This window comes from Castor canadensis, chromosome 4, assembly GCF_047511655.1.
Source record: "Castor canadensis chromosome 4, mCasCan1.hap1v2, whole genome shotgun sequence".
NCBI classification, from domain to species: domain Eukaryota; kingdom Metazoa; phylum Chordata; class Mammalia; order Rodentia; family Castoridae; genus Castor; species Castor canadensis.
The window spans coordinates 48075754-48089091 of NC_133389.1; the positions used below are offsets into that span (position 1 = coordinate 48075754).

General features: G+C 36.7%; 1 protein-coding gene across 4 annotated transcripts in view; it reads right to left on the reverse strand.

Moving 5' to 3' along the window:
* Nucleotides 1–13338, reverse strand: part of LOC109680301 (transcription initiation factor TFIID subunit 4B) — a 110742-nt gene that overhangs the window by 40655 nt on the left and 56749 nt on the right. For all 4 annotated transcript variants that reach the window (XM_074070117.1, XM_074070115.1, XM_074070114.1 and 1 more), the window contains 2 exons: nt 7665–7790; nt 1174–1230 (listed from right to left, as the gene is read on the reverse strand). In XM_074070117.1, coding sequence (XP_073926218.1) covers nt 1174–1230; nt 7665–7790 — 183 coding nt within the window. The remainder of the gene's footprint in view (nt 1–1173; nt 1231–7664; nt 7791–13338) is intronic.

Below are 13338 nucleotides of genomic sequence, written 5' to 3' on the forward strand. Positions count from 1 at the left end.
ATAAATAACCTGCTGCTGCTGGCACCTAGAAGCCAAGTGCAGCAATGTTAAGCAACAACAAATTTCATAGTTCAAGAGGCACAGTTAAGGAAAAAGGTTGCTCAGGAAATCATTCTTATTTAGTACAAAGATCCTTAAAAACTGCATCAAATCAGTCAAGTAACTATAGAAACCAATTTCTTCAGCTCCATATCACACGTCTCACACCTCAATTGTCTTTATTATCATCTGCTGTCAGATCCTTAATCAGAAATGTGAACAGGCTTGATGATTTATTCAGGAGGGAAAAGAATCTGTAGGTCAAGTGAAAAATTACACACACACACACACACACACACACACACACACACACTCACACACACACACATCTTCAACCTCAACCTTAGGTATTTTCATTTCATTCTGTTCTCAGCAGCTCTGGGGGCAACTCCAGTGAGATCCAATATTAAGGCTCAATTAAAATAAGCTCCAATTAGTGGAGCTTTTTTCTCTGAGGCTAGAAAAGTCAGGAAATGGATATTGGGAAATGTAAAAAGTCAGCTACTGAGAGGAGGCTGCAGACATAAATGAACTTATTTGTTGATTTCTACAGTTGCTATGCAGAGGCCTCTGGGAGTAAAAGCTTAACCAGTCTAAGCTATAAACTAAAACCCCTGCAGCTAAACATGAACTGTGTGAAACAAGGGCTCCATTCCAGAACAGAAAACTGCTGGGCCCAGAAAATTAAAAGCCAGAGGCGTTTTCCATTTAAAACTAAATCCCAGTACCGCCCCCCAGCCAAAGAATTATAAGCAGTATCAGATTTACAAAACGAACAATTACCCTGGAAAAATGTAGCCTATTGTACAGTCCCAGATGCTAAAAATCTCAAAAGTTTCTTTCTTTCTTTCTTTCTTTTTTTTAATCCCACATTATATTCCTCCAAGTACTCCGCTGCAGTTTACAAAGAGCCATTTCTAGACAGGCATAAGCCTTGAAAATAAATTTAAAAAGAGAGCACATAACTCATTGACCTCATTTGAAGTACTGCCCTTGCCTTCAGCAGTTCCTGTCCTTCCCCAAGGCGTCTGCAAATGGTATGCAACAGCAAAATAAACCCTGACCTAATTGCCAGGAGAGAGCTGCCAACCTTCCCTCAACACAAAGACCAGCACGGGAACTTGAAAGTCCTACCTCTTTGGCTTTCTGCTTTAATCTCAGCTGTTCTGGATCTTCTTTATTAGAACGACTCTATCAAAGGAAAAGAAAAATTTAATAGAAATTATAAGTATCTAAACACTACAGTTGCCGTTAAATATTTAATAAATGACAATTTCTCTTGTGATTGAAAATCCTAGCTCCAGGGGCAATGCCTCAATCCAATCTAGCTGCACTATCCCCCCTCCCCACCCCATCATCTGGGCTGGCTGTGCTGTTCTAGCCTGGAGGAAGCTTAGACTGAAAATGATGCTAACGATGTCAGTCAGGTCCAGTCGAGGCATGACGCTGTTCTTGTTGGAACACTGGAAACTAAAAAATAGATGGTATGGATGAACAAAAGGGAAAGAGAAGAGCTGTTGGCTCACATGAATGAAAACAACACTAGCACATATTTAGGTGAAGCCATTTTGGAAAAACATATACTATTTCAAGGACTATTAAAATCAAGAAGTGACTAACCTTCAACCAAATCTCTTTCTTTTTATGTAGGAAATACATTCTATTATTTTCATTAGAGTGTCTTACCTTTAGTTCCTCTACAGTCCTTAAAAGAACACTATGCACAAGTAAATGTTAATAAGTACTTATTGAATGTCACTTCTTCATAATACAAGACTGGTGTAAGAATACAGCCATCATCTATACATAATGCTATGATGGACGAAGAGTAAGAAACTTCATTTCTGGTAGCCACGAACATTGTCCCCTGGAAACCATGCTTGGAATAGGTGTGTCCTTTTTCTCATAGTAACAGAGTTATTTAACTCCTACATATTTGTTCTATAAAATTTAACCTAAGCTAAAGACAGCTAACAAAATAAAACCTAAAAGTACCTCCTATTTACTAAAGTTTACCTGATACTTTTCATTGATTTGTCAGTACTTTTGTTAAAAGAAGACACAGTAGATGGTCTGTAGCTTTACGAATTCTAATCTCAAAGATATAATACCACATAGAATTCTACCCAAAGCTAGTAACTATTTTCTTCATTTTAGTCCCCAATATACTAACACAATTTCACTTCAGCCCAGAATAATTCCTTTGTTATTCTACCTACAATATTAGGAGAAAATGAACATGTGTAAATGTGTTTATATTCAAATACATACATACATACATACACACACACACACACACACACACACACACACACACATATGTATGTGCATATAATTTTTGCCCTAGTATAAAATGGGGGCTTTGGGTTAATACATTGTTGTCAGAGATCCACTATTTACTGGCCATCCATACTCCAGATCTTACCCTGTGTCAGTGTCTTAGGCCCTGGAGAAAAAAATAACTACTAAAAGTCCCTGCTCTCAAGTAATTTACATTTTAAGAGAAAAATAATAAAACAAGCTATTTTTTTTTCTTTTGAGACAGTCTTATGTAGCCCAGGCTGGCCTTGAACTTGTCATACTTCTATCTCAGCATCCAGAGAGCTGGGATTATAGGTGTGCAACAAAACCTCCAGTTTAAAACAATTACTTTGAATGTATAAAAAAAAAACAAATTAATAATCTGTGATACCAATAGGTGCTATGAGGAAGATAAAACAGAATAATGTGATGGGAAAGTTGTAGTGGTACTTCTCCAGCTAGGATGGTAGGAAAGGCATTTCTGAGGAGTGACATCAGAATTTTTTTTTTTTTTTTTTTTTTTTTTTGCAGTACTAAGGTTTGAACCGGCCTTATGCTTGTTAGGAATGCACTGTACCACTTAAGCCATTCTACCAGCCCTGAAGAGTGAAATTTGAGTAGAGGTCTGAGTGAAAAGAAAGAGACAGCCCTAGAGAGGTCTGGGGAAGAACATTCCAAGCAGAAGGCACAGTAAATGCCAAAGCTTTAAAATGGGAGGCATGGGCACAGCTGAGGGTGGAAGAGGACTGGGGTTGAAGCCCAGAGAAAATCTAAAAGAGAAAAAGGCTGGAAAACATGTGTTTCCTTATAGGTCATGATAAGGAGTTGGGGGTCAACTCTAGTTATAATAACAAGTCACTGGAGGAAGCTTTCTAAAGGCGACTCCAGCAACTATGTGGAGGACATACTGTAGGGCTCAAAAGAGAAGGTACGGACACTCACCCAATGCTATGAGGAAGGAGAGTCTCCTAAAGCAACTGCTGTGAATAGGAGACTGATTAGGAAAAAGAGAAGAGGCTGTTTGAACTAGCATTATAGCAAAGAAGACAATGACAAATGGTTAGATTGCAAACACTTTTTCTTTTTTTGGCAGTAGTAGGGGTTGAACTCAGGGCTAGGCAGGTACTCTACCATTTGAATCACACCCCCAGCCATTTTTGCTTTTATTTTTGAGGCAGGATTTCATTTTTGTACAAGGCCAGCCTTAGATGGCAATCCCCATAACTTTGCCTCCTGTTACTGGGAGTACAGGCATGTATCACCACACCAAACTTGTTGAGATAGGGTCTCACTAACTTTTATTGCCTAGCTGGCCTTGAACCTTGATACTCCCATTTCCATCTCCTGTGTTAGCTAGGATTACAGTCATTAGCCACCTACACCATCTCCAGTACTTTGAAACATAGTTTGCATATAAAGCCAACCAGATTTGTTGATGAATTGGATATAGAGTATAAAATAATAAAAGAAATAAAGATACAAAGATGATTCCTAAAATCCTGGACTAAGCAACTGGGAGATGGTAATTCTTGCTTTCTGAGAGAGAAAAGATCTAATGAAGAGCACATTTAGGGGAAGAGAATTCAAGATTCAGTTTGAGATTCCTATTAGAAGTCTAATATCCTAAGGTGTGTACAAGCTTAGCACATGCAAGGAGTATAGAAGTCAGTGTGACTGGAGTGCAGTGAGTAAAGAGCAAGATAGGAGGTAAGCTCAGAGATGGAGGAAGGTGCCAGATACTACTACCACTAATAATAATAATGCTAATAATAATTACCTTTTACACTTTGAGAGGAAGCTTGAATTTTATTTTAAGAATGCAACAGGAAGCCATTGAAGGTTTTTTGTTTTGGTTATAAACACATTATTCTAACAAGAACATGATGAATGGACTGCAGAAGTGAAAGCAGGTCATTTGGTAGATACTATAAAATTCCAAGTGAAAGATATTTCAGACAACAGTGGTGACAATGTTGATGAAGAGAAGATGGACACACTGCAGAAGAAGAACAGGAGATCAACTGAATGTGGGGAGAGGGGAGAGGCAGAGGAATTAATTATGACACCTAGGTTTTATTGCTTGAACATATGGGTGAATGATGGTATCATCTGAGTAAGGAGAGGAGCAAAATCAGGAGTCCTTTGGGACAAACTAAATTTGAGATGCCTCTTAGCCAATGAAGCAATACCAAGTAGGTGGTTATCTATATGAGCCTAGAATGTAGGCTGATCGGGAAATACAATCCTAAGAGGGAATGAAGACAGAGGAGAAGGCTGAGGACTATAACATGGGACAGTCTAACACCTGTTTAGTAAAGGAGGAAAAGGCAAAAGACAGCAAGTATAATACCTTATACCCAATAATGACTAGTATTTAAATTTACAGCCATCTTGTTTACAACACAGTAATTGGAAGTAAAACCAATAAACCACCTCATTATAACAGCTGAGTTCTTGCTTATAACACTTGTGGGCTCAAGGAAGAACATCTTCCTGTCCCATTTTCCTGCTCTTCCCAGTGCAAGGGTCAGCATCAGAGCTGAGATTGGAACAGTGGGAAGCTGCATAGTAACAAGGCTATGGTGCCCACATCCTTTGTACAAGGTTGGAACACCTCGCCAAGGCATGGCCCAATGGACAAGAATATAGAGTGGTCAAGGATTGAGGAGCCTCAATAAGGCATGGGCCAATAGGCATGGGGGCAAATAACATGCACAATGAAATGGGGATAAGGGAAACAGTAAGTAGTAGACAGTAATCACCCAGCATAGCTGGTTGAAAGATTCATTATATCAATCAAGCAAGTAAGCTGAGTAAGGACATAAAGGATGATGGGAGCCAAGTTTCTAACTACTGAAGAAAGTTTTTAAAAACACAGAAAGACAAAGGGTAGAAAGATTCCTGAGGTACAGGACTGGAGCTAGAGATATCCATATGAACTCATGATTTTATAATATATACATACAAATCTAGAAAAGTTACAGTTACATATGTATTTATATATACACACCACACATATTATTTCCTAGGTTTGTCCATTGATATATCTTAAATGTAATAATTATGTTAAGCAGTGAGCACAAGGTATACTCTAATAGTGGTTTCTAGCTATCTTCAACTAAAAAACAGCAGGGTTCCTTGGAGAAATGGCTGATATCCCACAGCAGGGACACTAAGAGTAAAAGCTGGGCCTGGAATATTTTGTGCCAAAAAGGGCATGTGCTTAGAGTGACAAGGGACTGAAATGCCTCTTTGCAAGAATCTCCCATTGAGAAGCAATTTGAGCATCAAAACAAACAGTGATAATAATGGATGGCAACTGGTTGACTCAAACAGAAATCTATGAGCCTATACCCATATGAGAGAAAAGAATACTATTTCATACAGTAGAATGCTCATAAATGTAGGAGAGTTGATGGGAATAAAGAATCAGAATCTGGCAACCACCACAGAAGTGGCTGATTCAGGCAGATGTCGTAATAGATATAAAGGCTGACACAGAAATTTGAAGAAGATGGGATATTGACATCATCTTAGAGTATCTCCTTATGAAAAATAATAAAATTACAAGGGGACAATTTAAAATGGAGACAACTAATCGGGAGCCAGTGGCTCACATCTATAATCCTATCTAGTTGGGAGGCTGAGATTGGGAGAATTGCAGTTTGAGGCCAGACCAGGCAAATATTTCATGAGAGCTCATCTCCAAAACAACCAGACACATCTCCAAAATAACCAGACCAAAATGTGACTCAAGTAGTAGAGTGCCCGCTTTGCAAGCACAAAGCCCTGAGTTCAAAACCAGTCCCACTAATAATAAAAATAAAATGGATAGAACTAGTAGGCACCTACATGACCAGGTAATCAAGGCTGCTTTTGGTATGATCAGTTGAGAAAAGCATAGCAACATTTCTGTGCATTAGTGCCAAGAATGCATGATTTAAGTCAAGAAATAAGGGAATACCACACAAACCCTGGTTGTGTGGTCATACTACAGAAGATAAGGCCTGTGCTATTCAAACTGTCAAAAGCACGAATGTAAAAGAAAGAGGGAAACTGAGTGACAGAATATGAAAATGGATGACAAGTAAAATGAAATACATATTCCTTAATAGAAAAATGGAATGTGGAGGGGAAAAAAAGCAGGTGAAGCTGCTGGTGAAATTAGCATAGGGCCTAGACAATTGACAGTAGTGCTACATTGCTGACTTCCTGATTTGAATAGTTACATGGGCCAATGTCTTTTCACAAATACAAACTAGAATGCTTAGGAGTGATGGGACATCATGTCCAAAGATTACTTCTAAAAGTTCCAGGAAAAAAAAAATAGTGCCAATAGTTGTACAAATCTGTGAATATACTAAAAACCTAAAACTGAAAGAGACAATACTGACACTACTAGGGACAAACTAATGAAAATGGGAATGTGAGTGCCCATGTGTGCAGAAAGGTTGGAAAAAGAGTACAGATAGAACAAATGTAGCAAAATGTTAAAAATGGGGAATCTGGGAAAGGAGGGTGAGAAAATACAGTTCTGGTTAATTTGTCTTTAAGTATGAAATTATTTCAAAAACAAATTAGCTTTAAAAAAGCAACTGGTATGTAATTAGGAACAAATACTCTAAGAAGGGAGGCTTCTAAGAATACCAGGAATTAAAATTAAGGTGTTTAAAACAAAAATTAAGACTCTAGTGCTCAGCCTTTAATGTCTCACAAGGGCCCTAAGTCTATAAAGAAATGTGGACCTATAAAATGCATACTGTAGTGGAATTAAGATTTCATTCCATCTGGCACTAGTAGTCCTGGGAAACAGTTAATAAAAGAGAAAGAAAATAAATAAGTAAATAGCTTCACCCATTCTCTCTCTCTTTCTCTCTCTCTCTCTCTCTCTCTCTTATCCATTCCCACCTATCTTTTATTTTATTTGATACAATCCAAACTATTCCTTATTTTACCCATAATCTTCCTGTCCACTTTCTAAACCACCCCTCCCCGCTTCAACTTGGCACCTATAGATTCCTATCCTTGAAAGACCCTAAACATTTTACAAAACGTTTTTATCTGGGGGATGGAGGTAAATGGGTATGATGCTAGGCACATGAGAAATGAGAGTTATGGGACAAAAGATTATGATTCATTAAGACAACTGAAAGCCACTGTATCACCCATCCTGACTGTGAGACATTCTATTAGTAATTTCATTTCAAAAAATTCTCAAGAGAAATCTAAAGGCTTAATAAAACCAAGACAGTCAACCGATGATAAACCCAATTCTGACCTCACTGCCAAGCTGTTTTTCACTCATAAATCACATAGGTTCTTACCTTGGCTGCCTTAAATAACATTTCTCTTTCTTCTAAATCCTTTCTCTGTTTCTCCAACTGATCCAGCTTTTCAAGAAACTTGAGCTGTGACCTGGTATCACTAGACAAGATGTAATTTTCACTTGCCTGGCAGGGGAGGAAAGAGAAAGTCTTAAGATAATCCTGGGCAACACATTCTACATTAGGTATTGTTATACTTCAGCTAAAGATGGCAGGGAGCTAAATTTTCAGGAGGAAATATTTTTTGTTTTAGTTAAACAAACTTAAGAGAACAAACAAACAAAACCAAAGAACTTTAATGTTCTTAAAATCTGAGAGATGATTGAGCATTTACATTTCAAAGAGATTTCTTAGTAAACCCCATTCGGAGGTGTGGAAAGGAATTAAACTAAGCAGATCCTAAAAATAGGAGAAGAATCTAAAGAGTATACCATTTTAAAAAGATTTTAAAAGATATAAATATTTTTAGCTCAACTGTCCATTTCAGCAGACTTTAACAAGAATAATTAAATCTTAGGCATGTGAAGATGAAAAGCAAAAAAACAATCACTTCACTGAAAAATACAGCACTGTGGTTACCACGGTTGGATTGGTTAAAACTTGAAATTTTACTACCACCTCTATCAAAACAGAACACAGCACAAGGTGGCAAACTTTAAAATAATGAAGGCCTCATTTGAAGATTGCCATATAAAGTGTGAATTTGGACAGAAACTATGGTCAAATTAAATATATAATTTATAAATGAGAGTCATAACAAAAGTATAATTAACTGCCTTAAGTATTCCATAAAATGATAAGATTCAAATTGTTCTGTTTATTCTTATATGCTGGAGTGTAAAAACAATGCTTTCTTGCCAGGCACCTGTATTCCTAACTACTTGGAAGGCTGAGATCAGGAGGATCGCACTTTGAGGCCAGCCAGGGCAAATAGTTTGCGAGACCCATTTCCAAAATAAATGGATTGCAGGAATGGTTCGAGTGGTAGAGCACCTGCCTTGTGAGAGCAAGCATAAAGCCTTGAGTTCAAACCCCAGTCCCACCAGAAAATAAAAAGTGCTTTTAAAAAATTTTTTTTGGTAATATGAGGGTTTGAACTTAGTTCCTCACACTTGCTAGGCAAGTGCGTTACCACTTGAGTCATTCTGCCAGATCAAAAGTGCTTTTTAATCTACATTATTTTCTAATTTTTCACCTATGACCACTTTTATCTCTCTTGTAACAGGTATACTTGTGTGTGTGTGGTTTGCTGGGGTCGGGGAGCAACAGGGTCTTCCCAATCCGTATTTAAGCCACCCAGCAGTCTACTCATTTCACAACTTCAAACATCAGAGGGAGCTGAAAAATTGAAACTTTTAGTTCAACAGTCAATGCCTGGCCTGGAGATCAGGTTAGAGCTCTACTCCCACCTCCATCTTTGCTCTATTCCTATGCTTAGGGCTGATTCAATTATCTGAGACTGAGAGATTTCATATGCCCAAGATTCTTTTTAAATTAAATTTTTATTGTTGGTATTTAACTGGATCAAAAGAGTATTACATAGTTTCAGGAATAAGGATGCATTGGTGCCACTTATTTTACTTCATGTTTAATACAAAAAGAATTCCCAAATGGGTTTTAAAAGTTAAATAATATAAGATAGAATATGGAATACATTATATTTCAACCAAAGAGGTTGTGGTTTGTCAGATTCTTCATCTTTACAATTTTTGTGTTCAGACACTCTGGAGATAGTTTACTTGACAGAATTTAATTTAAAAGAGACAATAAACATTATTAAAAAGAAGTAGAGATTTTCTAAATTTTAACCCTATAACATTCTCAGGCTAAGTTTCTTCTTTTCCAACTCAGATACAATGGCCGGTAACATAATACATGTTCCCTTTCTCTTCTAGACACTTCTACAGAATGAGTGCCTTCCTATTCCTACTGAGTCCCTAACCTTCTTGAAATAGTAGTTAAACCCCAATCTTACCACAATACTTCTGGTGTCAGCAGGCCTAACTTGCTGAAGTCTTTGTGCATCAATAGACTAGGGGTATTAGGACCATTATTAAATGATTTAGCAATGAAAATATAATGACCTAATGTCACAATGAAACCCATTTAAAAAACTAGAAATGGGGCATCATAAGAAGCAGTAATAGCGGGGTGAATGTGATCGAGTACATTACATGTATGTCACAATAATGTCCCTTTCCAAAGGGGTATGATCAATGTGCTAACCCTCACCTTCTCCCCACCCCGGCAAAAAAACACTACTGAAGCAGAAAAGTGAAACAGAGTGCATAATTTTAAAAAAACAAAAGAAAATGCAATATAATCCAGACTCCAGTGATATCAACACCATCATGTGAATTCCATCTAAAAGAACCACAGACAACACTGAAGCTTCTCCATGGTCACAGGCATACAGAAGACTGGATTATACCTTCAGTGGAAAAACAACTGGCAAAAAGATACAATGCTATGTACCACAGTCACTTTTTACTTCTTCACTTAAACCTTATTTTATGGTCTATGGTTCACTATTGACTATATATCTTACCAGGTGAAAAATTATCAAAAGTAAATGGATGTTCAGGGTGGAAAGAGATGGTAGGATTTTGCACTTTTAACAGGGGCTTTTTTTTTTTAATAAAACTCGTGGAATACAATGACTGGGCTAAATCTGTGATGCAAAGACAATTAAAATCAATAAAATAAGGATGAATTTGAACTTAAGCGTAATTAAAGAATTACTATTTCTGTTTAAAGAAGGATAATAATCCTTTCTGCCTTTCTATATATGCAAACTCAGGCACTGGCATTAGCTGTATATTAAATATGTATGGGGGAAAGGTGGGCAGGGGAAATCAATAGAATAGTCAGTATACAAGACAGGTTAAGGAGGTGTTAATTTAGCTACATTATGGAGGTCTTCCAGATGGTGTACATACTATCTTCTGGTTATGACAACTAAATCCACCTGAAGGTGCTATACCAGGGAGCTCTGAATGGAACTCAGGGAACATTACTTGGGAAAATTCTCTTCCGTACTAAATTTTACACGTTGCATTTTGTATAAAAACTTTCCACTGTAAGTGATGATATACTGATGTACTTCTGAAACAACTCTGTGATTAAAGCAAGAATGGGGAGAATTCAGGTATGAAAAATGAAAAACATTTCTAAAAGTTAACAATAACAAGAAAACTAATTTCCCCAAGTTACAAAATTGGAGACAAGCTGTTATCAATTCAAACTATACTATTATAGAGTTAAGGGTGTTAAGGTAACTTCCATGGCAACCACTACAAAAAAATCTAGAAAATACATATGAAAGAAAATAAATCAAAATAGTATAAGACAAAAATCAAACACAAAAGACAGCAATGGAAAAAATTAGGGACAAAAAGCTGCAAGAAATACAAAAAAAAAATGAAGAAAACAGCAGATATCTTTCTTATCAGTAATTAAACATAAATGAACAAAAATCCTTAACCAAAAAGTAGAGACTGCCAAATGGATGAAAAACACAATGTGACTATATGCTGCCTGCAAGAATATCATTTTAGATTAGGGAAAAAAAAAACAGGTTGAAAATGAAAGGATGAAAAGAAGATATTCCATGTAAACAGTAACTAAAAGAAAGCATTGTTGTTTATGCTAATATGAAACAAGACAGACTTTTAAGTCAAAGTCTGTTGAAAGAGATAAACTGGGCATGGTGATACACACCTGTAGTCATAGCTACTAGGGACGCTGAGGCAGAAGGATCACTTGAGTCCATGAGTATGCAACCCGCCTGGTCAAAATAGTAAGATCCCTTTTCTTAATATAGAAGAGAAAGAAAGACAGACAGACAAGCAAGAACATTATATATTGATTAACGGGTCAGTTTACCAAGGAGATTAAAATGGTTTGAATCTTGACTGTCTTTTGGGGACTGTCCATATGTGACAGGATCAATTCCTAGCCTGTGGTGATAATGGAAGGTGATGGAACCTTAAAGAGCTGGGGCCTAGTGGAAGAAATAAGGTCATTAGTAATGTGCCCTTAAAGGAGACCTCAACCCTCTTTCTCTCTTTTGCTTCCTTGCTGCCATTGAGGTCACAGCTTTGCTCCACTGCATGTGCTCCTGCCATGATTCACTGCCTTGCCACAGGCCCAAAAGCAATTAGGCTATCCATGGACTAGAATCCTCCAAACTATGCAAAAATAAACTGTTCCTCTTTTTAGTTTAATAGTCTGAAGTATTTGTTTCAATAACTAACAGAGATATATACACCAAATAAGAAAGGACTCAAATATCTGAAGGAAACATTGACAGATGTTTTTGGAGGGTGAGGGAATACTGGGGACAGTGCATAGTAAGTGTACATTTGACCACTGAGCTAAAGTAGTTGAAGACTTTAATACTCCATGTTCAATAATAGATAGAGTATCTAGACAGATTATCATTAAGGAGATAGATGAACTAACACTACAAACCACCAACTAGATCTAACAGACATTTATCAACATCCAACAAAAGCACAATACACATTCTGTTCAAATCCATATGGAACATTCTCAAGGACAGACCATATGCTAGATTAGAAAACAAGTCTCAATAATTTTCAAATGCTTGAATCACCCAAGTATCTTCTCTGACCACAACAAAGTGAATCTTGAACGATCAACAGAGGAAAACTGAGAAAAAAAAAATCACAAATATATGGAAATTAAGGCACACACACTTAACCAATGAATCAGAGAAATTTCTAGAAAAAAGAGACAAATGAAAAGACAACATACCAAAATTTATGGAATACACTGAAGGCATGTGTAGAGGGAAATTTATAATAGTAAATGCAGCTATTAGAAAAGAAAGACCTCAAATCAACGACCTAACTTTACATCTTACTGAATTGAAAAGAACAAGAGCAAACTAAACCCAAAGCTATAAGGAAGGACAGAAATAATGAAGACAAAAGTGGATAAATGAAATTGAGAATATAAAAATAGAGAAAATTAACACAAAAGTTGGTTCTTTGAAAGACCACCAAAATCAACAAGCCATTACCTAGATTGATAAAGAAAGGAGAAAGGAAAAAAAGAAGAAAAGCTACAAATAATTAGAATCAAAAATGAAAATGGGATCATTACTACTGACATTACAGAAATAAAAAGGATAAAAGCAAACCCCAAACAGTTGTAAGCCAACAAATTAGATTATTGAGAAGAAATGGACAATATCCTAAGATTACATGAAAAGAAATACTGATATTTTCACAACAAATTTTTCTCCTGATCGCTTTTTTAAATCAGTCCAGAAAATTCTCACAAAGATTTATGTAAGCAAGGACCTCAGCAACTGTGTGTGTGTGTGTGTGTGTGTGTGTGTGTGTGTGTGTGTGTGTGTGTATTTCTTCCATAGGTCTACATGAAGCAGAGAGAATCTGAAAAAAAAAAAAAAAAAAAAAAAAAAGGATGATTCCTCTAGGGAACTTACCGATGGTGTGGCAGCTGACATTTTCCTTGATTTCTTTTAACCTATGGCTAGGAAGCCATAGAAATGACCACTCTTGTAAACTCAAATCCTCATGTGATCACCTATATATCACCATGTTCAAAATCTAGCTATCAACATTTTTTGATAAAGATGGAAAGAATTATCTTATTTTTTTTCCATCCCAGGTTATCTTTTTCT